We start from the raw sequence: 27,896 nt of genomic DNA on the forward strand, positions 1-27,896 counted from the left end.
CAATCAGTTTCTAAAAGCATTTTGCCCCGCCCGCTAAAACCCACTTTATTATTGTAATTTAAGCAATGGAACACTAAAATGACCATTAAAATTTTCAATTGTTGTATATTTTGGACACCTTTTTTATTTGAAATCACGTCTTTTGATTAAAAGTACAATAATATGGGTCTATGCTTATAGACCTTCCAATAAAATGAAGATCAATTACAATTAATCCTATTACAAATTCAAAATATTTAATGCAAAAAAAAAAAAGATTGATTTCTTCCGTTGAACTTTTAATCTCTTTTTCTCATAGAACCTATAGTAAATAAGCATTATAACTTCTTTTACTGCCTCTAAAATATTAATTTATTTTTAACAATTAATGTATTGACTTGATCGAAACATTTTCATGCAACATTACATTACATACAATTGACAATTTTAATGATCGTTTTCGTGTTCAATGTCGTAAATAAGATAATGAATGTGGTTATTAGCCATTGGACGTTCCAAGATCTGAATTTTGTTGCAAGAGTAATTCATCCAAGAATGAATACAAATATAATTAATTCTGACTGAACTTTAATAGTTCAACAAATAAAAAATTTTTTTTTTTTTTTTAAATCAAAATTGTTTTTTTAAATTATTATTATTTTTGCTTTTTTCAAGCCACTGCTTAGCTTGAACATTATTTTTTCAGAGCGAGAAGCAGTGTACGATGATGTTCAAATGTAAATGCTTCAAAAAAACAAAACATGTATTAAGTTAATTCTTACTTGTGTCTAAACATCCATGAAGCTCCAATCGGAGGCACACCACACGAGGATGCTCGTTGATGGGTACAATCCGTATGTCGGATGCAAAGATAGGAGGGTCCAGTTTCCTATAAACAGCCGTCGTTGTATCCCAATTTCCCTCAATAATCTATCAGTCAAAAAATAAAATATTATAAATAGATACACTTATATCGAAAAATACTCCATTCATGAAATTATCATTGTATTTTCCTTTGTCTTTTAATGATCAAATACAGTTTATATTTTCTATTTTTACATTAGTAGCATATTTCTGAAATGACAGAGGGGAATTGAATTAAAATATGGTGCAATGAATGTATTAAAGATTAATATAACCTTGGGGGTACTGTTTGCCCAAACGTCATATTTTCTCTTTTCTATCGCAAAATTGTTGCAAGTAGCTTAGGCAAGCAATGAATATATTATCAGAGTAGGAAGAAGGGGATCTTGACTCATCGATGGCAATTGCTCGATTAAGTTTCTACGTAGGATTAGACATTGATGGTATATTTTTATATCTGTATGTTTATAGTACTTTTCCATTTCAGGAGTTGTGGATTTGATGACATATTTAGGAGTTCCTTTCCTTGATACCTACTACGTGCATTCTGTAATTATACTATAATTGTTCATAGTAAATACAAGAAAAAGTCAATGTGCTTTACGTAATGGCATGTGATGTCCTCTGGCCTCATACCTCAGTCCACGGATCGACTCCGAGTCCATGATCCTCCAAAGTGGTAATTGTACGAATTTATCGAAAAAGAAGAGTTCTCCTACTTCAATAATATATTATTCGCTTTCCAAAGGGATTTCTTTTATGAGTGATGTTTGAATTTCAACTCATTATTTCCAATTTTGAGATATAAAGAGAAAATATGACGTGCTGGCAAATTTATAGAATGACCCAAAAACTTTATTTATTAATTATTAATGAGCTGATAATAAATAAATAGATTAGCCCCAAGAGATATTTTAATTCTGTAGGACATGCATTTGACGATTAATAACTATTCCTCTCCAAAGAATACATATACTATATCCCATGTTCCATCTATAAAGTCAAATAGTTTAATAAGTGGAAGCAGATTCATAAAGTAACTAGAAGTTTGTTTTTATTTAGAAATATTGTTTCTAGAAGCTACATACATGTGCGAAATGGACGGGAAAAGAAAACTTAGGGTTAAATTGTTCTTCCTTGGGAAATCTCCTATGGATATCACAGCCCAAGGTTGGTCTTAAAAGCAGATTTAATTTTGTTAGGTACTTTATCCGTAGACTTAAGAATCGAGTACTATTGCTAAATTGCTCAAAACATTGCTCACTTAAACTTTTTTGCACAAAAATTCCACATTTCCCCCATTTTTTGTGTGATTTTTCTACACTGATAAGAAATAAACAGATGTCTTTTTAGATGTAAAACTATGTATGTGACATAATCGGGTCTATGATTCCATGATCGGATATGTGAGGGAGCCATATTTCTACAACAACTAATGAGAAGAAGAATAAATTTGATAGAAAATCGACTATTGAATCATCCCCCTTGAATCTTGCAACAACGAAGAAATACATTTGCCCGCAATTGCCAATTCTGATCTTCCATTTATGCATGAGCAACCACATTTATCGTTAGACTTACTTATTGTTACACACTTTTATGCCTGTTATTTTATCCAGTAAAATATTATAAAGTAATAGAATTAATTATGATAAATATAAAACATCTCTCCGACAGCTGGACCCTCTTTTTGTCAAGCCTGAAAACATTTTTCGTCATACAAAAATAGAAGACAGGTTTTTTTTTAATGACGTTTTTTTATGACGTTGGGGATACATTTCGAAATGTTCTCCTTTGTACGTTGCAAACATACTCATGATTCATCAAAAGACAGACAGACAATCTTTGTTTCTATATATGTATTAACTAACCCTCTTGACCATCGTGGGAGATATCCTTAAGTAGGCATTTTAACAGCCAGTTTTCTTTACATTATTCATTTTGGTCATATTGCCTATGTATTTAAATACTTTTAAATAAAAACATACACCTCTGGGTATGTAATAGTTACACAACCTAATTAAAAACAGAACTTGCTTCCATTTTTAAGTTATTGCTTTCAAATATGAAACATACTTATGTTAAATCATCTACAAATATGTATATCATTAAATATAAATATCCCACCTCATTCCCTTCTTTTCCACGATAAACGATCCAGTCCTCGTCACCAAAGTCTTTGCGATACTCCAGTAGATATTGTCTTAAATATTCTCGCCCAGTGCCTTTTCCATAGCGACCCTATATTTGAAATAAAATCAGAGATGTTTATATCATATATTCAGAAAATCACTATAAAAAGATATAAATTTGAATAAGTAAATTGTAATTTTGTGAAAAAGACTCATAAAATAGAGGAAATTACATTAGACAGCTAGTATTACGTTAAAAGTACATTACATTTGAAAGCCTATATAATATACATACAAGGCAACGTTGATAGGAAATCAAATTAAGCGTACTTCAAAGCCAAATAAACAAACATACTATATATGAAAGTCCCAGTGGAGAAGTAAAGAATGATGAATCACTCATTCACTTGAAAGCCCATCAACAAGGACGTAAAAATAAATACATATAATCACATTCTTGGTTTTCTCATTTTCCCCTATCCCGGGAAATATATTTTTATTATAAAACATCAGGAAGTTGTTAGTAAATCACTTATGGAGTATTCGGAAAAATGAGGAATCAAGTATTCACTGTCCAAATATCTATAAAAATGAAAAACCTTCTCCTCCTATTCCAAGTATTTATTCGCACGCAGCGAAGTTATTTACTAATAATTAAATACATTATATCTATATAAAAAACTAAAATTATGAACCATTAATGTTTTAATTTAAGGTTTAATAACTTATTTATCAAAAACATATTAGCTTCGACTGATTTCATATGATTTTTTAAAAGATTATTTTCATATTTATAAAATTAATTGAAAGGTATTTTATTTGTCGATTGTCAAAACATAAATTAAAATTCCTATTTTGGAAAAGATGCAAAGGTTTTTATTTAATTTAAAACTCTTCATATATAAAGTATCTAACTAACCTCAGTTAGTTAGGGTTTTTTTGTGCACAATTCTACTTCTATACTAAACCATTAGGTATATAAATAGTTTCATGTATTTATCATAAGAATAGTAAAATTTTCAAAGAACAAAAAAATATATTTGATATACAAAATTACTAATAGATTATCATATTTTTATATAAGATTATGTACAAAGTTTTAAATTGTCTTCCAACCTTAAATATATTACATTGTATAATAGATATATTATCGTAAGTATAATACACTCGCGAATTAAGTTTAAGAAACAAACAATATTACTATTCAATAAATTGTTTTTTAATACCTGAACAACAAAAGATAAACTTACTATTATTAGATGCAAAAAAAAAAAAACATAAGTAAATCATATCAATATTTAGGGCTTTGGGCATTTTTTCTCTTAAATAAAGCACTTTGCGAGGGTTCGCACATTGAATAATATTTTGACGACAAAATTAAAATGGTATGGAACATAAATCCACCGTTGGTTATATCGATTTTATAGTCAAATTATGTTTTAGGTAATAGTAGATCTTTTGAATATCCAGATTTTTAACAGAAATAAGTTTGGCAATATCTGAACCAGCTTTCCATTTTCTCTGTGTTGCACTTTTTCAAGGAATAAGCGTTAATTAATTAAAAAATTCTGAAGTTCAAATCTGTATTAGGGCGCATGATATCATTTGAAACCGTTTGGAAGTATTGATTTTTGGTCTTATTTCCACCCGTACATGTCAATATTTGCATTTATATGAACTTATGCAAATAAAAAAAAAAAAAAAACCATAACCTTTAGAAACAAAATGTTTAACATAAACTGTTTAGAGTTGATTTCAATCAACAGATTTAGACAAACTACGCTAAATTGGAATTATTGATCAACAAAGGATCTGATCACACAAAGTAAGTTACTCTAGCATAATTTACTCTAAAGTTATTTGCGTTCAAGTTGTAAATTTCAATCGAGCAAAACACTTTTTAATTAGAAGCCCTGTTTCTCCATCTTGACAATGGACGTAATGTGAAAACAAATGGACATTTAATGTATTAGTCACCTAGGCTCTTGTATGAGTGCGAGTGAATCATATGAGTTTTGGATGAGGTAGAAGTTTGCTCTAATTTTAGTGCACAAACTTGTAGACTCTTAAGTGAAGCTTATATAATAAAAAAACAATAAATATTGATTTTCTCTGGTTTTCCCATATATGTTCAACACCCCCGGGAAATCCCGGGATCACGTACTACATATCTAAGTATATATAAAAATTTATTTGAAATACATACATCATTATTACTTTAACTTTTTTTTTACTTTTTTTTTTTTAAAGAAAACTCAATTTCAAAAAGAGAAAGAAAGAGAAACCAAAAAAAAAAAAAAAAAAGTTTTTGTTTTTTTCAACTATGAACTTTCTTCCAATTCTGAAATCATCTTCCTCTCTATATACATATATATATATAATTTATCTTATTCCCAAGTGATTATTGAAATAATTGTTTTTCTCATAGTTGGTCCTCCCTTGATCCTTTGAGATCAGAGAAATAAGATCTGATAGCACTACCACACAGGGTGACTTAATATTTCTTTTAAGGAGAGGGGGGAGGGTAAAATTGAGTTATTGACAAACAAATTTATACATCCACGGGGTCGATCAAAAAGTGAAGAAGAAAAATGGATATCTGGGAATCAAATGTGTAAGTGAGGAGAGGCTGTGCCTTGACCAACTTTATCCCCATTCACTCTGATTTATGATTTGTACAAATATGATTGGTGCGACTTATTCGTAGCTCATATGTTCACAATTTTAAAACACAACTGACGTCATTAACAATTATGCTAAGGGATAGGTTTAGACCGAATTTTAAATGATGCAGATTACAAATTCTACATAAAGTGGTAAAAGAAAACAGTGGTTCTTATATGGGGGTACGCGTACCCATTGGGAGTACTTGGATGTACTCCGGTGGGTAGTTGAGACTTTGAAAGAATATTTTAGAAGTGGTACATATCTCAAGGGCATCCCCAGGAGGTGAGCTGAAAGAGCCCCCTAAATTAAGGAATTTTTCTATTTTACTACAAAATATAATATTTAATCTAATATTTGAAATTCAATTTAATTGTCTCTGTTTAAGCATGGATTTTTTAAACTTTCCGCTAAAAAAATTAATATTAAAATTTTTTTTTTCAAGGAAAAAAATTAAATCTTTTCAACTAAATGTCGATTATTTTTTTGGTTAAAAAAATCAAAATCTATACATATTAACGAAAAATTTAATTTTTTGGAAATAAACTTGAAAAATTTCTTTTTTGTGGAAATCTTTTCTTGATTTTTTAATTTGTCTTAGAGTAGTTAAGGCCATATTTGCATTTATTTTCATAAAAATACCAAAAACTAAGCCCTCCCGCCCTCTAAAATATAATCCTTTGGATGTGCCTGTCACTGAAGCTAAAAATGTTTTGAGGTAGGGTACTTGGGTTAAATAAATATTTTACAAGTAGTACATCACTAAAAAAAGGTTGAGAACCCCTGCCATAGAGAATATATGCAGGATGGGGCTGCAAAACGTGGACTCAAGAGGTTGCATTAGAAGTACTTCAATATTTTTTTATTTTCCAAAGTAATTTAAAATTATTATCTTTTTTTTTTACAAAACTTGTAAACAAGGCTTTTGCAAACTTGGTCACTCAAGACCTGTAGCATCAATCATTGAAGACTTTCCCAACAGGAGTTGTTGATAAATTCCTCAGACAAATTGTCCCATGCAGCCATAATGGTGGCCTTCAGTGTGTCCACATTTGTGCTGAAGTTTTGTTGGTATCCCTCTTCAAAGTGCCACGCACAGAAAAGTCAAGCAGGATAATATCTGTTGAGGAACAAAGCCAGATTTCTTTGCACAAGAATCCAGCCATGTTATTGGTGCATAACTTTTCACACTGAGCGGACGTGTGAGTCGTTGTGCCGTCCTTAGTACACAAGTAATTACCCTTTGGGTGTTTCCCGTTCAGCCATGACAAAATGGTGTACCTTGGCAATTTGTAGTAGTCTTCCTGGTCGATTTTTTACCGGCCTTGAGTAAGAACAGATGCATCTTCTTACTGTCAGAGACCACGATACCGTGGACCATTGTACCCTCCACTTTTTCTTTCTTGAAGAGGACTTCTTCATCATTCTTAATCTTTGCCACATTGAAACCCAGGCTCCTGGAGCACTTCACAATCTCTAAATCCTCGCCACCTCAACTTCAGCATCTAGGAGATATGACATGCGCTACCTTTTGTCTTTTTGCTCAATCATGATGAAAAAAAGAAGAAATGTTTAATATCTCTAAACCTTTCTATGTATATTAATGAGAAAATTATCAATAATTATCAGTACATTTTGCTGCACAGCCTTGAACTTTAAATTATTTTACAAGCTGTATCTTCATTCCATCACACAACCATTCTTTAATAAAATAAATATAAAAGGCCCAAAATCAACGTCTCGAGCATTGATTAAGACAAAAGAAGCAGAAAAAAAAAAAAAAAAAAAATTAGAAAGCTGAGAACAAAATCCACCGTAAATTTGAGGTAACACCGTAACAAAAATAATTCTTATAAACGTGAGGAAGGCCAATCTTTGTTGAAATTTATAGTTTTGTATTGTTATAATGTTAAACCCATTAAATTAATGTCCTATTTCACTTTAATATATGTATATTAGAACATAAAATAAGAAAAAATTACTTATTTGGGATAAGGAAAAATGCCGTTTTTATTCAAAGCCTCTAGGGTTCCATGAATGATTCAACTCAATATGAATTCATATATATATATAATATAACCCGTATCAATATACGTACTTTTTACTTTCTCCTTGTACCCTCAACATCATGTACACCCCCACCCCCCTTCTCTCCATTGGAGGTTGTATGGGATGTATAAATAAAGAGAGGGAGGAGAAATCAAATTTGACAGCTGATTTAATTAAGCCTTCTTTCAAGAACCAACAAGAACTCCTTCTACTCTGACTTCACAAAAATCAAAATTCAATCTGTATGAAAGCATCATAATATTGGATAATTATGTATATATATGTGTACATAGCTGAACAATGGCTCACAGGTGTATAACAACAAAGTTATTCGCTCTATGTAGTATTTATGTTACAATGTGAAGTATAAAAATTTGATATAAAAAAAAAATACAAGACGTCTGACTTCTAGGAAAAGTTTAAAGCGTATTTTATAATCATCCCATACTTGTTAATTAATACTTTGCTGATATGAGGGAGCGTAAGGGTCTGTAACAAATCATTTGATCATTTCGTAAAAAGTAAAATCTCTAGAAAAATAGAAATCATTTTTTCTCAATTTCTTTTTTATCCCAGCCTGCTTTGACATTGACATATTATTATAAGAATTAATGATCAATAATCATATATATATATATAATGTATATAATTAGAGTTGTTGTTAAAAAAAAAATAAACTCTGACCATTTGAAGAATGTTTTGTTGGAGAGTGTTTTATCTGTCTTGACGTTTTATTAAATTAGCGTTGTTCAGCTGAGAGAAAGGGAATAAACAAAAGCCAATAATATGTGCAGGATCGAAAATATGGCGATCCTCAATTCTACTCCGAGTCCAACAATGACTTATGTTTAAAACTCCACAATAAATCCTCAGAGTTACACTTTATCTTTCAAGCACTAATGATTATTTTATACTTATTGGGCTCTCTTCCAATATAAAGGAATAAAAATGAGAGCCTTAGTAAATAAAAAATATATTCCATTAAATAAGCTTCAATCAGCTGTGCTTACTACAAATATAAAGGATAACGGGTGGTAGCCCTAATAGATTAATAAAAATTGTTTCATTAAATAAACTTTGAGCAGTTGTGTCACAAAAGAAATAAAAACAAGTCCCACATCGGGTATAGCAATTATATAGGCCAAAATTAGTCTGTGTTTGATTCTCAATTCTACTTGGAGTCCAACAGGAACTTATAATTAAAAAGTAAAATACTGGTGATGCTAAACAGGAGAAACACGTTAAAAAAAAGAAAGCAAAAATCTACATGTTACCTCTGACAATTTGAAGAATATTTTGGAGGAGAGAAGCTTAGCTCTCATTAAGTTTAATTAGATCAGCTACAAGCAACTGTGACGAGGTGGAGAAGCAAACCAACAAAGATAGAGGCAAGAATTACTCCGATGCCAATCTTTATTCGACTCTGAGTACAACAAGGGCTTACAAAACAAACTTTGCAACAAATCATCAGTCTCTCTGTTTTTTTATAACCACACACAAATGTTCATACTAATGACTTTTTTGTAGGCAAAAGGATGAGCTGTCCTGACGTTTCATTAAATTAACTTTGAGTATATATATGAGATTAGAGCAATATATACAAATCCCACTTCATATCTAGCAATCATATTTCCAAGAATTTGTTTTCTTATACTCAAGTCCAAGCAGAACTTACACTTATAACTAGGGATACTTGTCCGGATAATTTTGTGCATGACAAAAACAAAAACAATCGAAAATCAACATGGAGACCCTGACAATTGAAATAATCTTTTGAGGGATAGGTGTTGATCTGTAATTATATTTTATTAGATCAAATGCAAGCTGTCGTGACAAGGGAGAGAAGGATATACACCATGACATAGGTATACAAGAATTAATCTGATATCTATTTTTAGAAATAGTAAAGTATTGATGAAAAGTGTGTGTATAATGAACATTTTTGAAAAAAGACCCCGAAAAGCAACATGGTCACCCTTAAAACTTGAAGAATGTTTTGGAGAAGATTTGCTACAATCAGCTGCGACAAGGGAGGAGCGGAATTAGAAAATAAACAAGAACATTGCCAATAACTACTTCGATGTGGTTCCTCAATTCACCTCAGAGTCCTACAAGAACTTATAATTATAAATCTTCAACAAATCTTCAGGGTTTCGCTCCGTTTTTTAGCTGCTCAAAGTTTTTTAGAAAGGGATTTTGACTACTCAGGAAATAAATAGCAATGACACCTGTTAAGGAAAAGAAAAATCCTTCTTTATGTTACCAATTCCAAAAAAAAATAAAATAGGCTAGCTAAATAATTCACAAGATTTACATTACTAATGATTACACTCTTTAGTTTAACAACTCCAAAATAAAACGGTCCAACTAAAAAATAGATCAACTTTCCATCACTCCTTATAGCTCCCCGACAAATTATCAATATTGCCTATCAATAGTGATTACTTTATTTATATGTGTCCTCTCTTCGAGAATGACATAATAATATGAGCAGCCTTAGAAAATACAAAACACTTGGCCTACAATTAAAAAACTTGCACGTTAAATAATAATTAGGATTTACAACCCGAAAATATTATTCAAGCTTATGTATATAAGACCCAAACAACAATTTTATGATGTATAAAATACATAAATATGTAATTCTGCCAAAAAAATGCTTTAAAAACAAAACAAAGGCCTTATCATTTCCACCATAATATTATTAACATGATTATTTATTTTCTTTTCTTTATATTAAAAAATTGTGAGGCATATTTCTGCATTTATAGTATGTACAATTACATATACTTATGTTTAATAGTATTTCATAATTGTTGTTTCTTTTTGGTTGGATACATCTGTTCATATCAATCATGCCCTAGACTTTTTTTTGTTTCTTCATTTTTGGATTTTAGTTTGTACTAACATATACCTATTAGGGGGGTTTGATTTTCAACTTTTTTTCGAAGATCGATTATAATTATCGCAGGAAAGTTATCATATGGTGTGAAAATTACAGATGTACAATTACAATGTCATCTTTAGTTCGCACAGCTCGATCAAATTGTGAAAACAAAAACAAATATTGAGCCCCAAAAAGACATTTTAGTTATTGTGGATAAAATAAATTCGATAGACATTTATTTTACCTATAAAAAATATTTTACAATATTTTTTCTGAAAACTCACTTATGGAACAAAAGCAAAGGAAAACAGTTTGGAAAATTTGATGATCCACGAATATTGCGCATTCTTTTTTTACATTTTAGAAAGGGAAAGCACAAATGATCTTATTCTCTCTTTTTGATCCAAAGAGTGTCTTAAGAAAAAAAAGTTCATAAATGTGTTTTATAGGATGAAATAATGTTGCGTATAGTTACTTAATACAAAATAATGATAAATGCGTTATTTTAACCTTTATGAATGAAATAAATAACTGTTGTCTCCTTTCAATCTTTAACAAAGATGTGCGACCTAAAATGACGTCCTAGAACAACAAGATTTTGCATAAGTGTTTTCTTTGGCGATGATAGTGTTCCTTTAATGAGTTGTACTCAAAATTCGAAACGAGTTTGAAAAACAAGCCACCCTAACGTAAATACAGAAAAGGTTGATTGAAAGCAAAATAAATTTTTTAATAAATAAGAAAGAGGAATAAATTAGCAACCAACATTTTTTTTTTTGAATACTTAATTCAAGCAGTCAGTTAAAAAGGAATTCAGTCATCCTTCCACACATGAAAGATGCATGCATTTAATTGAATTCCTTCGTATTCAATTATACTGGAGTAGTCTGAAAAAAGTGGGGTCTTGCTAATTTATTAATAATATTTCAACGCCAATTGAATCCATGGAACTCTATGTAGATACTTTGAATAAAAAAAGCTTTTTGTTCATTTGAATAGACCAAGTAAATATCTCCACATGTGCTGAAATGAACTGAGTATTGAATGATTGAGCAAAAAAAAAAAGATATCACATAAAATAAAATATAAAACAAAGTCTCAAATCTTTATATTTGAGTCCATGTCAAGTCTCAAATCGTTGATTTTGAGATCAAGTCTTCAAATTACGGATTTGAGCTCAAGTCCTCGCCTCTTTTTATCGTGTACCTGAATGTTGGTTTCTTAAATCAAATTAAATCTTATTTAAGTTCTTACAATTTTTAATACTAAACAGTATTAGGGGGAAGAATTAGAAGTTGAAGTCAAGCTTGAGTCTTCAGATTTCATTCGAGATCCAATGAAGTCCACAATTTGTATAGTATGAAATATTAACTTATAGTTATGTTCAAATCGTTTAGCCTTTCTTAATTCCGAAGCCAGGGAAGGCCTCTTTTCTATTTAAGTCTCCATTAAAACTGAAGTACCATCCCAAATTTATAAGCCAAAAGATTTAAAAAATCGGTTCTTGCTTACAATATTTTTTGTCAACTTCATCCAAGTAAAATTAACAAAAGCACATTATATTACTAAATCTCAATTAGATTTTTTTTGTAATCCACCGGCTAGAGGGGATTGGTTAAGTATCTTAGCGTTAGCGAACCTGGGGCTGAATTATGTCTTTTGATGGCGTAAGGCCATACTAACTCAAACTTGGTGCAAGGAAAACCTCACTGATTTCTGGGATCTAAACTTGTGGTCCCCTTCATTACTACCATACTGCTCGCCACTGGACTATGGAATAGTGGGCTTTCTGGTGAACAAAACCTGTAAAGTCACTGACCAAATGTTGATTCTCCGAAGGCCCCCGTTAAGAAGGAGCGTGCAGATAAGTCCAATGACTACGTCATTAAGGTGCGAAAGACATTCAAGTCCAGATTGTAGGCCATAGTCACCGCAGAAGGAGGACATTTTGAGAAGAAATTATTGACATTATAAGGATTAATTAAAAAAATCTTCTGATAATATGGAGTACTTGTGTTTCTTGATAAAGTTGACTTAAATCTTACTATCAAAAACGGTAGGACTTGCTTACCCACACTATATTTGAGACTAATATACAGTCCAACTTTTAAAATGTTACAAAAACACTATGTACTCAGTTTAATTGAGTTGGATACCATGATTATTAATGTGACCTTATTTTTTCTTTGCTAAACTCGTTGCCTTTAGAAAGAGACCATACATTTTTTTCCATTTTTAAGATTAGAAGCTTTTGGAAGAGCTACGTTTTAAAGATGAAGATACATTATGTGAATTATATACAAGATGAGTGAGGGACTCCAAGAGACTACCTTTCGGCGGATTTTTACAAAATAAAACCCTAGCAGCCGGGGACAGTTCACAAGGAATTCCTTACTGCACACGCACACCTCTTCATTGATGAACACCAAATACCCAAATTCGGGATCCTACTATCAAGAGGAAATTTAATTTACCTTTTCGAACTTCTAGTGCCACATTTTTTCTCTCTTTCTTCTAGCTTGAGCAGTCTAGATATATGGGCGTTTCTTATGAGATCAATTCAAAAATGAGTTTTATCCTTGAAATATTGTCGTGGTCTTATCTTAAATTGACAACGATATAGACCATTTAAACTGAGAGGTATTTTAAAAAGGGTTTTATAATTTTTGAAATATTGAGCTTTAAAATATATTCACATAATGTATCTCTCTCTATCTTAAACACCGAGCCCTTTCAAAAGTTTTGAACCTGAAAAAGAGCCAAAAAAATAAAAATGTATGGCCTTTTTCTAAAGGCCACGAGGCTTGCAGAGAAAAAATAAGGTAAAAATTGAAATTTAGGGGTTAAACTTTATTAAATTAACACATGCTGTTCTAGTGCTTTAAAAAAGTGTGATTGAGTTGGATAGTGTAATCCATCTTTGAATATGAATTTTAGCTGAGGATGAGAGGCTAATCTATCTACATCAAAACTAGAGTCTAAAATGCAATGCCGAATTGATTGAATAATATGTGATATTTCGAATATATTAGGTATAATTACATCGCTAATGTAAGAGATATTTATATCCCACCATCCAGAAATTATTAAGTATATATGTGTGTGGTGACGTCATCTGTTATCCCATTGAAATGTTGCGGGGTATTGTGATTTGTACTTTTGAAGGAGTCTTTAACTAATATTATGAATCAAACCTCTGGTATTGAGTTAATGAATTCCGGGGTCTTAATATCCACGACCGTAACCTTCTCATCCTCTCCACTTAAACTCAAATCCGCGCTTCCACCAATTGTAGAGTTATTTAGTATACCAATAACTACAGGTCTTTACTATTAAATTTCCTTTTATTAACTACAAATTGGCACTCAAACAAATCACAATACACCGCTACGTCTTAATGTGATAACAGATGACGTCACCAGAGGTTAATAAACCCATCATTTATTTAGAGAGGTTTCGCGTGTCCATATGAAATATAAATGGATCAACATATCCTCATTATATGTAAATATACCATACATTAGGTAAATATTAAAGGGAAGAGCCTCCACTCAAAAATGATAGTCTCTTTAAATTCAACTCGAGGCTATTTCTCCATCATCCTTTTTATTATTTATTTATGTATTTATTTTACTCCCTTCCCCAAAAATAATAAAAACATATCATAAATTCCATCATATAGATATTTTTAACAATATTTTGTATGCTTTTATAAATAATAAAATAATATATATGTTTTATCCATAAAATTTAGAGTTATTCAATATTTTGAAAAAGGCTTTCTCCTTCTGTTTCTTTCTCAAACTACTAATATACATAATATTATTTATTCCCCAGATTTAAAGACTAATTTATTTATATTTGCTTTTTTGATAGTATTTTTATTTGACTACGATTTGAAATATATATATAACTGATTGCATTTTGTGAATTAGGGTGGCCTTTAAAAATAAATTATGTATTTTTACATGTTTGATCCTTCTATTTTGTTGCGTTGCATTAGAGTAAGTAACCACTAAAACGACGCACGGTGCTACAGTAAACGACCACCATTTGCGGACAACTGTTATCAAATATGATAGCATTTATGTTTCAAAAATATGGCCGCCATCAAAAGTGTTTTGAGTCGGCTAGAGGGGTCCATTACAATCTGAATCGACTTTGAATTTTAAACTTCAACAAGATATAATTTATTAATTAGCAATAGAATTTTAACAAAATTAATGCTCAAGTTTAAAAAACAAATTAATGCTAAAATTAAAGCTCTCTTAGCCATTAATGTAACTTCCCTAAGGTACATCAATGGGGTAGCAGTAGCGGATGGCCCGGCACCTGCTGCAGATGTAGTCCTTTGCCATGACGTCCCAGTGCAGGCTGAAAGGTGTTTTGAGAGTCTCAGTTTTGGATGATATGTACCAAAGGCCTTCCCCTCGATATCCACCCAATTAGTGTAGGTGAGGGGTTTACATCTAGGCAGCAAGAGGGCCAAAAGTGTCAAAAAAGAGTTCAAAAGAGTCTCGCAAGGGAGGGGTTTCTTTCATTGCTGGTGTCAAATGTGGCCCCTCTACCCTCACAAAACTCTTCCGACCCCCTTTTTTAGATAACAAAATATCTCGCATGGGTCCTTATGAACTTGATGGGATGTGTCTGTTCCCTTTTTTCTTAAACTCCTGCGTGCCTAGTATGGCCTGTTTGGCAGAGCTCTTCTGTCTCTTAAAGTCAGACAGACTTATTGACAGACTACAAAAGGGTCCTGGAGACGCCCAATGGCTTGGAGTTCGGGAATTAAAATTCGTCCCTCACGTTCCAGGGTCCTTTTCTGGACTTGTACCTAGCTAGAGAGCTCATGTCTGGTTTGTTTTGTAACTAATTGTTTATGCTTTTATACATCGAAATATGACTTTATTTTAATCACAGAACCTTAATTAATAATTGTACTAGTATACGCTCAGATTTCAATGGACCACTCAGTACAAGTAACAAACTGGCTGCCAAGCATTCTAATTGTCGAAGCAGCAGTATATAAAATATATACATACTAGAAAGTGGGAGTGGCTTGGTATATCTTAATTATATGATGCAACCTTTCTCAAAAAGAAACAGAAAATAGGCCCAAAATTAATTTGTAGTTAGTTAAAAAAGTTACACCAATTAAAAACACATCTATTTGTTATTTAAGTACTCTCAGACTATCATTATAAGATAGCAAAACTGTAGATCGTTTATTTATTCAAAAGAATAACTTATCAAATACCCATGACGTATAAAGTTACGTTAAGGAGGTTGCACTTTGCTGAATACTTTTGCAGCTGCAGTTTTTTCTGATTTCTTCTTTACTAGGAGTGTTTTGAATGCGGATTGATTTGAATTAACTTTTGCTAAGCTATGAAAAATTCCTACTCATTGAATAATGATTCCCTATTTGAGAAAAATCACTTCTCTACCAAATGATGTAGGGTATTTTCGAGGGGAGTTCATCGGAGAAGATGCTAGATTTAACACAAGTATGGACGAATTTGCAAACCAAAAGCCAACATTAGTAAATACCTATTTACTAATGTTCGAACAAGGGTTTTTACATAAACCACTTTGAGAATCGTGCCAAAAAGCAACACAAAGTAAAGCAACACTATTAATTCTATTTAAATGTAAATTTAAAGATGTTTAAAATACGTTGAATAAACACACCTTAAATGATGATAAAAAAAAAAAAAAAAGAAAAAATATATATCATTTTTGATGCTATAATAAGAAAAATTCTGGAAGAATATTCATCATTTTTCTCCTCAAATAGAAAGGGGGAAATAGATAGATAGAAAGAGAGAGAATACTAATGACAAAGATAAATATTGACTTTAAAGATCATTGACGGGAAAATGAGGGGGGTTCATAGCAAACATTTAAGTCCTACCCAAAAAAGGTAACTAACTCATTAGAGCGTATTTATGACATATGTGATCATCAATATAAAAACAATCTTGAACAAAAATCAAGAAACTGGCAGAATGATTAGTCTATTTCATGTGTACAGCTCAATATTTCAATCAGCTATTTGAGTCAATTACAGGCTTTACTCAAAATTCTGGGAAGACTTCAGATAGCCAAGAGTTTTAACAACAAGCTGGATCTTGTTTTGTAACTCCATCTGACAAATGAAAGAAAATAATAATAATGTTTTGTTTAAGATATATTCATACCAGGTATACGCCTATAAAATGAGACTTCTTCTTTAATTTTTGAACGTTTATTGTGGAAAAGTGGTTACAAATTTAATAGCCACACATTTTTCCAATTTTTCAGGCAATTAATAGATGCCTTTCCAAAAAATGGTTCGTCTTTGACTGCAAACCAGCCATCGATCCATTTTTTACCTTGAGTGTAAGAATCGAAGCGTAAATCATTGCGTGCATTGCCAATCGATGCAAAAAAGTGATAATTGGAAGGCGTCCCAGGTCTGGGGAGTAAGCTACATGAGCAAGATTTTTTTTTTTTTTAAATTTGTTAGTTGAGAAAAGAATGAATGTTCTTTTCCTTAGCAGTTGCCATTATTATTATTTCACTCTGGATTAGTACACTTCCTTTCAAACTAAATTCAATTATATTCAAAACCTGTTTGAACATTTGCGTGTGGTCATAAAAGACGGAGAGTAATCTTGAGGATTTGTTGTGGAGTATTAATTGTAAGCCCTTGTTGAACTCAGAGTAGAATTGGGGATATACATCGCAGTAATTTTTGCCAAAGTCCTTGTTTATTTCCTTCTACCCCTCCTCCCTTGTCACAGCTGATCTCATCCAAAACATTTTTCAAATTGTCAGGGTTACCATGTTGATTTTAGGTGTTTTTTTTTGGGTTTTTTTTTTCAATATGCCCATTTTTTCATCACTACATATTACATACAACTACATGGTAACTTTGATAGCACGATAACTATTGTATGACGTCATGATAAGTTTTGACTATGATAAAAATTCAACTCATAGCATGCCTTTACCTTTATTTATCATGCAACCTTTCCTATAAAAAAGAACAGGAAGACATACCAACTACAATTTATATCGTATAAAATTGCAGACAATCACTCTCATATTATTTCTTCACCATTTTTAAAATGAGTTTCATATTATTAAACTCTGCATCGTATTTGATTCGATACTGTATAATAATGTTGTTTAGTAACATTTTGATAAAATAGTGGTTATATATTTAGGTTTGTGTATCATAGCCAAAATTTCTTCATAGAAATAATAAAATAGGCAATATATTTATCTTATATAAAGGACGGGGGATCAACAATTTATGTCCTTTTCGAAACGGAGTAAAAGTATGGAATAACTTATTACTTTGTTTATTCAGCCATAAGACAAAATTATACAGTAGCCATGACATATCAAGTCAAACAAGGAAACGTCATCAGCGAACAAAATACATAGGGTATTTTCGACTTAGTTGGTTAACGCCTTGATAGATACAAATTTAACGACAATAATAATTAATCAAATAACAGTTCCTACTTATATATAAAATAGTATATATTATGTACAAGTCCATGATATGTAATATAAAACTTTGATAGCATATGTTAGAGTTTCTCTTCTCTTCACTTGTCGTTTCTTCAATCAAGAAGTACACATCTTACGCAAGAAAATGTGATGGAAGAAGGAAAGGGTAAGAAAATAAATAAATAAAGAGTTTGAATATGAGTTACATGTCTGTATGAAAAGGAATTATTTTAATACTTCCATGTACGTACATTTCCTATACATAGCCAATTGAGAGAGGGAAATGGAGAAGAAGAATGGAAGAGAACGCAAAAGAAGTAATGTAATTTTATATGTATGAACATCACATTCCAATTGATAACCCTTTAAAAAAAATTCCCCTTCCCAGGAGGGTCAATGCCTTTTTTGTTCATTCCTTCCTTCCTTTTTTTTATGTTATTGCAAAATAATAAAAAATCTGAATTTTTGCACAGATATATGTCCTCACTTCCTTCTCTAGGAACGTCCAATCCGCGAACCTATGTAAATTGAGTTCAAAAGAATATTTTCTCCTTGGGGCGTTGTCCATTGAGCTACGTTCCTCCATTATGTTTGAACCAAGTCAACAACTTCTGCCCTCTTTTGACCCTATAGACATTGGTTGCTCTTTAAAGCAGGTTGCTAATGTTGTACAATAATGGAGGCCTTCCACAAATCCATCACGTATCATCTCAGAGTCGAATCACTGACATATAGAGCCAAGGTATGCTGCCTCATCGACTTGGGTGTACTTTTGGTGATCGCAGTGTTCACCTCCATGTTCCCCCTTCACGATCTTTACCACGCTCACTTGGGCGCGAAGCAAATCTGACGCCCTTATTTATTCAATAATAAAATCATGGACTTCTTGATAGTTTAGTGTTGTGTAAGTCCATATTTAGTTTGTCCTGCGTATCAGCACTAAAACTTATCAAGCTCGGTCCTTGATGACTTCACTCAACATATTTATTATTATTTTAATCAGTTCTAGTAATGACAGCTCCAGAAACCCACTGATTTAAGGACTGGTCTCAAAGAATGATAAGACCGGTTCAACGAATGAACTATACCGAATAAATGAAGTCTAAACACAACACTATACATAGAGTGAAAACTTGCTAGAATGAAAAGGAATTCGTCATTGAGGTGTTATCCCTGAATTTATGCTTGAAATACCTTTATAATTTACAAAATGATTTACTTTGGTGCCATCAGGGCCTCCAGTCTGGGCCTAAAGGATCTGCAGCACTTCTTGATGAAGGCCTCGGACATGGGCGCCCACTGCTGCTGGACGGCGGTGTGATGGTCATCCAAATTTCGGTAAGGGGTAGCTCAGGATATCTTCTCGATTCACCCAATGCAACAGCCTCCTACATGATGGCGCTCTCTCTTTCTTTGTGACGTCAGTTATGTATACTGGACTCTGATCTGTTAACTTTATCTATGTAGGTTGATTTTTAACATATCAGGACAAAATATTCGGCTAAATAACAATATAGTGTTGAACCTTTTCTGATAATGTTGATCTGGTTTGGATTTGTTTTTTAATTGAACTTTGTTTCATAAAACCTTTATTTTCATGTCAAAAAAGACTATTTTATAGCGTTTGAGTGACTTCTTCCCCTCACTGTTTCTACGGATATATTTATAATGTACATGCATATTCTCACTTAAAAAAGAGGTCACTTATGCTCAATGCTGTCTCTGTAGTCCGTTTCTATATTCAATTTTGAACATTGTTTATCTAATAGAAGCCTGGTAATTGTATGTTGTTCGTCCTTACATACGAATAACATAATTCAATGTTTCTTTCCTAGATGGACTTCGTTTCTATAGGAGGGGCAAATTGTCTTATTCTATATTGTTGTTCCATTAACATTAAACCAGTATTCGGCTGAAGTGTTAACAAAGAAGGACTTTTATTATTATTAATAGCTATAGTTATACGAATTATGGCCTAGAACGAGTGCGTGGCTTTGTGGAGTAATTGCAGACTATACAGTTTTTTATTTATTTCTAAAGCAGTTATCATTATTATTTAATGCTTGAGAAGGGAACATATATATATTAAAAAATCAAAGTTTGTCTGAATGTGTTACGTAAAGTCATTTTGAAAGTAATGACAATGTTGCATCAAGCGTGCGCGTTATATTAAAAAAAAAAAAAAAAGGAAAATACAGGGAGTCAATTCAGTGATGAATAAACTATGTCCGCCTAGAGTGTAAAAATAAACTAAAAAGGAAAATAAACTCGGTAATCCAGACAATTTGAGGAATGAATTGGGAGTAGAACAGTTTAACAGTTATGACGTTTTATTATGTCAGCTGCAAGCAGCCTTAGAGGAAGAAAAAAAACAAGCTCTGTAGTTAGTAATGCCATATAAGGTGGAATTATAGCAAGATCGATTCTCAATTCTAGACGGAGTCCAAGAAGGACTTCTAATTATAACTCCTACGCAAACCCTAATTGTTACTCTCAGTCTTTCAGGAGCTCACGCCATAGTTTTTTTAATTTATATTAAATGTCCCGTCTATAAAAATTAAACAACAATTATAGCAGCTATGGGAAGTAAGCAAGTCTGCTCAGATGGCCGACCACAAAAAGCCGTTTCCGCTTTCTATGATATCCTTTATCTATCTGTGAGTATATGTCTATGTTTTATGAAAAGGTATCTAAAAATGTATTTAATCTCTTAGTTCTATACATATTTTTTACAACTCTATACAGTAGAGGGATGTATAAAATATGAGCAGAGGACTTATTAGCTCTGCCAGGGAGCGTTCTAAAGACTAGAGGACTCTTTGCCTCATCACGTACTATTAAAAAAAAGAAGAAACAAGAGTAGACTACATTGATTAAACAATGCATTTGACTTTAGTTAAAGTTTAGGAGCGAGTTATTTTGTTGATGGCAACACAAGTATTGTTTTTGACTTTTTTTAAGCTGTTACCATTATTGTTTAATTCTTGAGAAGGGAAGTTCTATATTAATAAAGCAAGCAAAGTTTGTCTGAATCCAGTCATATTAAAAAATGAAAAAGAGAGTACATATAAAAAAAAAATAGAATATGACTTTAAATGAGGTTTAATAACGAGCGTGTATGGCTAAAGATCAGCGAGGGAGCGCTCTAAAGACTCAAGTATTCCCTGGCCCATCCTGTCATATTAAAAAAGAAGAAAAATTGGGAACACATTCATAAAATAGTGAATGTGACTCTAGATGACGTTTAGCAAAATCTTTATTTATTTGTTGTCAGACACATAAACAGTTATTTTTTTACTTTCTTAGGCTCTTAATATTATTTTTCAATTCTTGAGGAGATGACAACTAATTGTGACTTTCTTTTGTGTCAGTCTGCTAATAAAAAAAGAACATTAATGCCGTGTATGTTTAGTATTTATTTAACAAATGACGTCATAAGAGGAAAATGTGATTTTTTTTTATATAAAGGGAAACATTTGCGTCTAATGTACGTGACAATTTAGAAAGAAAACATGAGTTTTTATTCAAATTGTACTCAAAGTACATACATTTAAGGGTATTTAAAAGAGATTCACAAAAGTAATTGCCTTATTGACAAAAGTTTAATCTTTCTAAAAATCAATATTGCAGCTGAACTAGACCTTTCTGAAGCAAATACTATTTTGTAAATTAAAAGGGTATTAATTATGCTTCAAATGAACTCCTTTGTGCCTAACTACAAATCCAAAACCAAAGTATAATATATGTTTTCAAACTAAGTCCATATAATACAGTAGTTTTTAAACCTCGAAATGACATTATATAAAAACACATCAAATATTTTAATGAATTAATTAACTTTTTGTCGGTTACTGATTTTTTTTCTAACTCAAAAAAAAAAGGTTTCAAAATTAATAAAAAAATTCCAAAATTCAAATCGAAATTTTCTGAAAGTCAGATTTAATACAGAAAAAAATGGTTACATCCCCCTGAGGAGGAGGTTGTCACTTTCAATTAGAATTGAAAAGATCACCCCCCCCCCTCCTGACTTGTGTTAGTAATTGATTTGCTTACACTAAAACTCAAGTATTACACCATTTTAAATATATTGTTAATGACAAAGGAATTTTCCGCGGACATCCGATATTTAAAATTAGAAACTAAACTAAAACTAACTAATTTAAATAAAAAAGAAGATATTTTCATTTTAATGAAAAAAAGGACTAAAAAAACAATTGTGATAATTTTTTTCTCCCCAAGTTTTTTATTTAAAAACTTTTCTCATAATAAAATGAAGTAGGAATATAAAAAAACTATTTACAAAAAAAAAAAAAAGACAAACAAAATTAAATGTTTCCATAACAAACTTCGCAGTTAGCCCCATAAGTATATATCTTTATATATACTTATACATATATATAATGCAAATAGTTTTTACCAAATTTTAATTTGTTTATTCTTGCATGCACTAAGTTTACAAGGATAAACAAATCCAACAAAAGCAACCCGGTTAAAAAAATTGATAATATAAAAAGGAAAAGTTAATAGGTTTATGGGACATTCACTAACAACGTGACCACTTATGTGGAGGTGTAAGGCCTAAAGCCACGTTTATTCTCGTTGAAGTGGGGTGGTGAATCTCAACTAAAACCCCATAAATGGTTGGCAAGGAAAACGCGGACTTTCGAGCCTTGTGGTCTTCCTGACCTATGTCAGAAGGTAACGTGGGTCCTAGTGTATGATAATAATTACAAGTCGCCCCTCCTGAGGGTCCTAGCAGCCACGGAGACGTCATTACCGATAAGATTAATCGATTTGGTTGAGTCCTCCTTGATTTTCGTCTCCAAGCTCTACAGAAAATCCTGATCCCTTTTTAAATTGTGTGCTTCACATCCTCCTTTCCTGGAAATGTCTTTTCCATTATTTTTCACCTTCACCACCTCGAAAACAGGGTCTTGGAACACTACAAAATATCCATAATCCTAGCCACCTCAACACCTTTTGCTCACTCAGGATGACGAAATCACGAAATTGTTATGAAAGTTTAATTATGCAACGAAGATGGCTAAACCAGAATGTCGGAAAATGATAACAAAACCTTTCTTTATTAATTAGAAAATAAATATTGCATAATTAACTTTCCACGGTTTGCTGCCCCAGTCTCTAGACCTAATGGGATCAAGGATATCATCGGAAATATGGAACAAAAATGATGAATTATAAAAAAAAAAAAAAAAAAAAAAGTGACCTTTTATTATAGAAAGGACATTTTAAAAATAAAAAAATAGGATTTTTTTTTTGTCATTGTACGAAATCTGTCGAATATGGGACAAGTTTTTTTTCTTCAAATGCTTCATTAATTCCAGGCCTCTCATTACAACTTGACTATATCCTACCTGTAACCGCAAGATATTTTGGCAGCGCCTTTGAGAATACCTATCAAAACGAAACAAACATTGCCTTCCCTGGCTATTTAAATCCTTCCCTAGGACTTGGCGGATCACTATACATTTGAATCACAACTAAGGATAGTTATTTTACTCATTCACCATGAACTGGCGCTGAATTATCCTAAGTTTCATAGTGTTGAGAATTGCAAAATCCTTTAGAGAGCAGATTCTAGAGTCGTTGAGATACACAAATATGAGCCTTCATTTATAGAAACTAGGTGCGGACCTTGAAGCAGAGAAGCTGCAGAAAATTGTTCCCAATGTGCTTCAAGTAGTATTTAATGCAGCCAATAAGTTTTTTTTTATATTTTTAAAGCCATTTGATGAAGTTTCATATTGATTTATTTGAAGTTTGTACATTTTATGCTCTAACAATATTAACTTTAAGACCCCCAAAATGGCACCTCCCTCAAATATAATACAATGTATGACGTCAGTGAAAACGCTCAAAACAATTTAGAAATACAAAGTTGCGTGATTATGATATAATGCGTCCATTATAGAAATATAAACATGTTTTAAGAAGTAATCATTCAATTATGGAATAAAATATGCGGGTGTACATTAAAAAACTTTGTATGTATCCTACCAAAAACCTCAAACATCTACCCTAAAACAATTTTGGTTCATGGTATAAGAGATCCTCACCTCCATCCTTTTTTTTCTTTTGTAACCTGAAACTGTGAATTAAGAGAAACCAAATATCATTTCAAAAAATAAATATAAGAGTAGAAATGCATCCTTATGAAAGGGTTCAAAGAATAATAAATGTATAAATAAATTATACTAATCATATAAAAAGTTTCTCTTTCCCAATTGAAATATGAAACTAATTGAATATATTTATATTTTCAGACATTCTGTTTAGGATAAAGATATCCTGTTATTAAATTTATAATAACAAAAAACATAGGCAAATAAATAAAAATAATAATCAGGTCTGTTGTACTTCAATTGATCTCAATATGCTCACAATAATAATAACAAGCGGTTGAGATTTTTTGCAAAAAAAAAAAAAATATGTATAGTCTTATTTTTGGGGGGATAAATTGCTTTGACTTACGAGCTGTTAAGATATTACTGTAGAAGGTGCGACAACAAAACCTTCAGGAGGATTTCGTGTAAATCTTTTGGCTTTGTTTTTCTTACTCGCATCAAAAAAAGTCGTTTACGATAAATGACGCCGATAGGTCTGTCAAGGAGATAATCGTTATCCAGGACTACTGGTTCAAGCCAGAAGCTCTCCTCCTCGCCGGTAGGTCTGTCAATCACCTGATTTGAATCCCCTTGACTACAGTGTGTGGTGGCAAATTGAGAAGAAGTCCTGTGCTACCCACCACCCGAATTGGGACTCATTGAAGGCCAGTGTCAATAAGCAATGGGCAACCATGGAAGACCATTATATCATGAATGTGTGCAATGCCTTCCGCGGGCGCTTGGAGGGTGTCATAGCAGCTGATGGTGGTTACATACATTAATTATATTAAATTTTATATGAGAATAAATTCTCTATTATATAATTCTCGAAAAAAATACATCATACGAATTTTATTACACATTTAATTATTTGCCACAAATAGTCTGTGTATTTATGCAATTACAGGTACATGTGTCCTACTTCATCCTCCAACCTGAACCCCCTTGATTACTTTTATGGGGGCACCATCCAGGACATCAGAAATGCAACCCCACACAGAAATCTAGAAGACCTGAAGTCCAACATCTCCAAGGTCTGGCCCAACTACACTGAGGACAAAATACTCGAATTTTCAGGCACTGTATAAAGTCTGTCATTGCTTCTAAATGGAGGGAGTATTGAATAAGATGCAGCCTCTGTGATTCTCCAACAATATTTTTCTTCAAATCAGTTATTAAAATTTTGAGTTATTCAAAGTACAGAATGCAAATGTTATTGACGCCGGTAAAAAGGACGCTTTATCTACCCTTGAAACTTACTATACCATCCCAACTTTAGTATAAGCTGATTTACATACAATGGTCATTCGGAGGACGGGGTTTTTTAAAGCTGTAACTATGAATGGGCACGTACAGAAGGCTTAGAAAGGAGCCATATGAAGTGGTTTCCGTACAGGAAAGACCAGTTCGGAAGTCTTAAAGTTATACAACATCTCCCCTACACCGTTAAGAACTAGGAACGAGTACTTCGAGGACTGTGTTGTTTATTAAGAGTTTAGTGTGATGAGGGCAAAGGGAAAACGTCGTAATGAGGCTCATGGCAACTATATTGTCATTTAAATCCAGGGTACCATCAAAATTAACCCTGGACTGTCCATAAGGTCTACAAATCCGGAAATCAGACTTCTTGCTAAGGTAGTGTCCATCACTATTTTTTACAGGGGAAAGTTAAGTTATTGTAAAGTGTTAAACACCGGCGTCAATAGCGATCTCCCCTGGGTATAAAGGTGTATAATTAATCATTTTAACATCATCTAAGGGAAATCAGTTGATTAGTGCACTTTTTGTAACACCATCGTGTATCTTGTCGCCTTTAAGTATTTATTTATCAATAGAATAACATACAGCTAATTAAATTAGTAGAATCATGAGCCCCACAGATGAAAGTTGCAATCACCAACCTTTTTTTTTTTTTTTTTTTTTTAGTTATTTTTGTTTGCCATATCTTGATTAAAAGACTATTGACATCACTAACTTCTTCCCTTCTTCTCATGGCAATCAACCAATACCCAATCTCTATCAGACATATATGTATAGAATTTTTTGATCACACATTAAATATTCAAATATTGATTTATTTGTACAAGAATTTGGTACTTTTTTTCACGAAATTTTTTTCCATTTGGGATTTAATTATATTTAATATAACAATACATGCATAAATTTGACAGAGGATCCCCGTAACAACAACGGAGTTTGTATGTACTTAAGTATAAAGTTACTCTTCTGCATGTTTACAAAGTAATATTAATATTATTTTGACATAGCGGATTGTTTACCAAAACTTTATTATAATAAATTCATATGAATAAACATGTTTAAATGTTGTTTCACTCAGACTTATGTTGTTGGTTTCTTTATATCCATAGAGTTTCAACTTCTTATCCTGAAATATTTTTTTAAATTTAAATAGATGAGTCATGCATGGAGGGACTTTGTTTGTTGTTCTTTGAGCAGAAGAAAAGTTTGTGAAACAACTCAAATTCATTTATTTATTCATTATTTTCACTTTAAAAAAGACTGCGGACATTATTAAATAGGAAGTTAGAGGATCAGTGAGTCGCCGTACTTAATATTTTTGATGTAAATGATGATCCATTGAAATTATAATACTTCTATTAACTTTTATAGCTCGAGATAGATTGTGTGAATTCGTTACATTGCTTGGAGTTGTGTCAAAAACTCATAATGTAATGTTTTGTTTCAATATCGCATATCAATCTCACAAAAAAGATGAACTCAGAAGGAGACGTTCGGATCAAAATACCTACAATTAAATGGACGGAAGCACATCCCACGGAGATTTATGACCAGCTTTAGGCTTCGAAGGACACAGTCTATCTCTTTAAGAGATAGCTTACTAGCCGCAAGAATGAAGAGAAAGGTCCCAGATGCAAAAACAGCATTCAAGAAAAGGAAAAAGATGACATGAGAGCCATCCAAGCCAATCCATGAAACTCATTGGCAGCACAGCCAAGATACATGATCATCTCGAAATCTACAGTGTCTAGGACAAGTCCTTGGTGTTTAACGAAAGGCCTTTGCTCACCCTTTGAATGTAAATGGAGTATTTCCATCGATGCAAAGGACTTATGAACAACTTATGCTGTCAAGGAATACAGTATGTTTGGTCAAGCAGAGGCTTGCCAGCAGTGTAAATTCAGAAGAAACTGTCTGACGCAAAATTGTCAATTGACGTCGAGAGGAAGCAAACTAGGTGTTAAAGAAAAGACCGATGGTCATGCCTTGTATGAAAATAGAGCATCTCCATTGATGCAAATGACTTCTACACATCTCCAAGTGTTCAGATACATGGTATACGTGGTCAAAAAGGGGCTTGCCAGGAATAAGGATACTGTACAGCTCTGAAGTAAACCCACATTGAAAGGGTTATTAAAAATAGTTTGATGGTAGAATAGAACAATGATCTGTTGTAGAAAAATAGGAATGTAATATAATATACATCAACTATTCAACTATCTTTTATGGTGACGATCAATTTTAGCTATTTTAAGGGAAATTTGAGACACATTCAGAAAGGTTTATAAGCATAATTTTTAGAGAAAAATGGAGAATGATTCGTCGATGAAGAATACCACAATGTAATCCAACATTAATTGTTTATATATACATATATTGAAAGAAGCAAAAGTTATATATGAAATATACACACCAAAGCTTCAATATTTGTATTTA

General features: G+C 32.1%; 1 protein-coding gene across 2 annotated transcripts in view; it reads right to left on the reverse strand.

The window, feature by feature from the left end:
• The window catches only part of LOC121125775 (discoidin domain-containing receptor tyrosine kinase B), a 222,425-nt gene that overhangs the window by 41,647 nt on the left and 152,882 nt on the right, over positions 1–27,896 (reverse strand). For both annotated transcript variants that reach the window (XM_040720987.2, XM_071891774.1), the window contains 2 exons: positions 2,971–3,084; positions 762–909 (listed from right to left, as the gene is read on the reverse strand). In XM_040720987.2, coding sequence (XP_040576921.1) covers positions 762–909; positions 2,971–3,084 — 262 coding nt within the window. The remainder of the gene's footprint in view (positions 1–761; positions 910–2,970; positions 3,085–27,896) is intronic.

This window comes from Lepeophtheirus salmonis, chromosome 11 (assembly GCF_016086655.4).
Source record: "Lepeophtheirus salmonis chromosome 11, UVic_Lsal_1.4, whole genome shotgun sequence".
Taxonomy (NCBI): domain Eukaryota; kingdom Metazoa; phylum Arthropoda; class Copepoda; order Siphonostomatoida; family Caligidae; genus Lepeophtheirus; species Lepeophtheirus salmonis.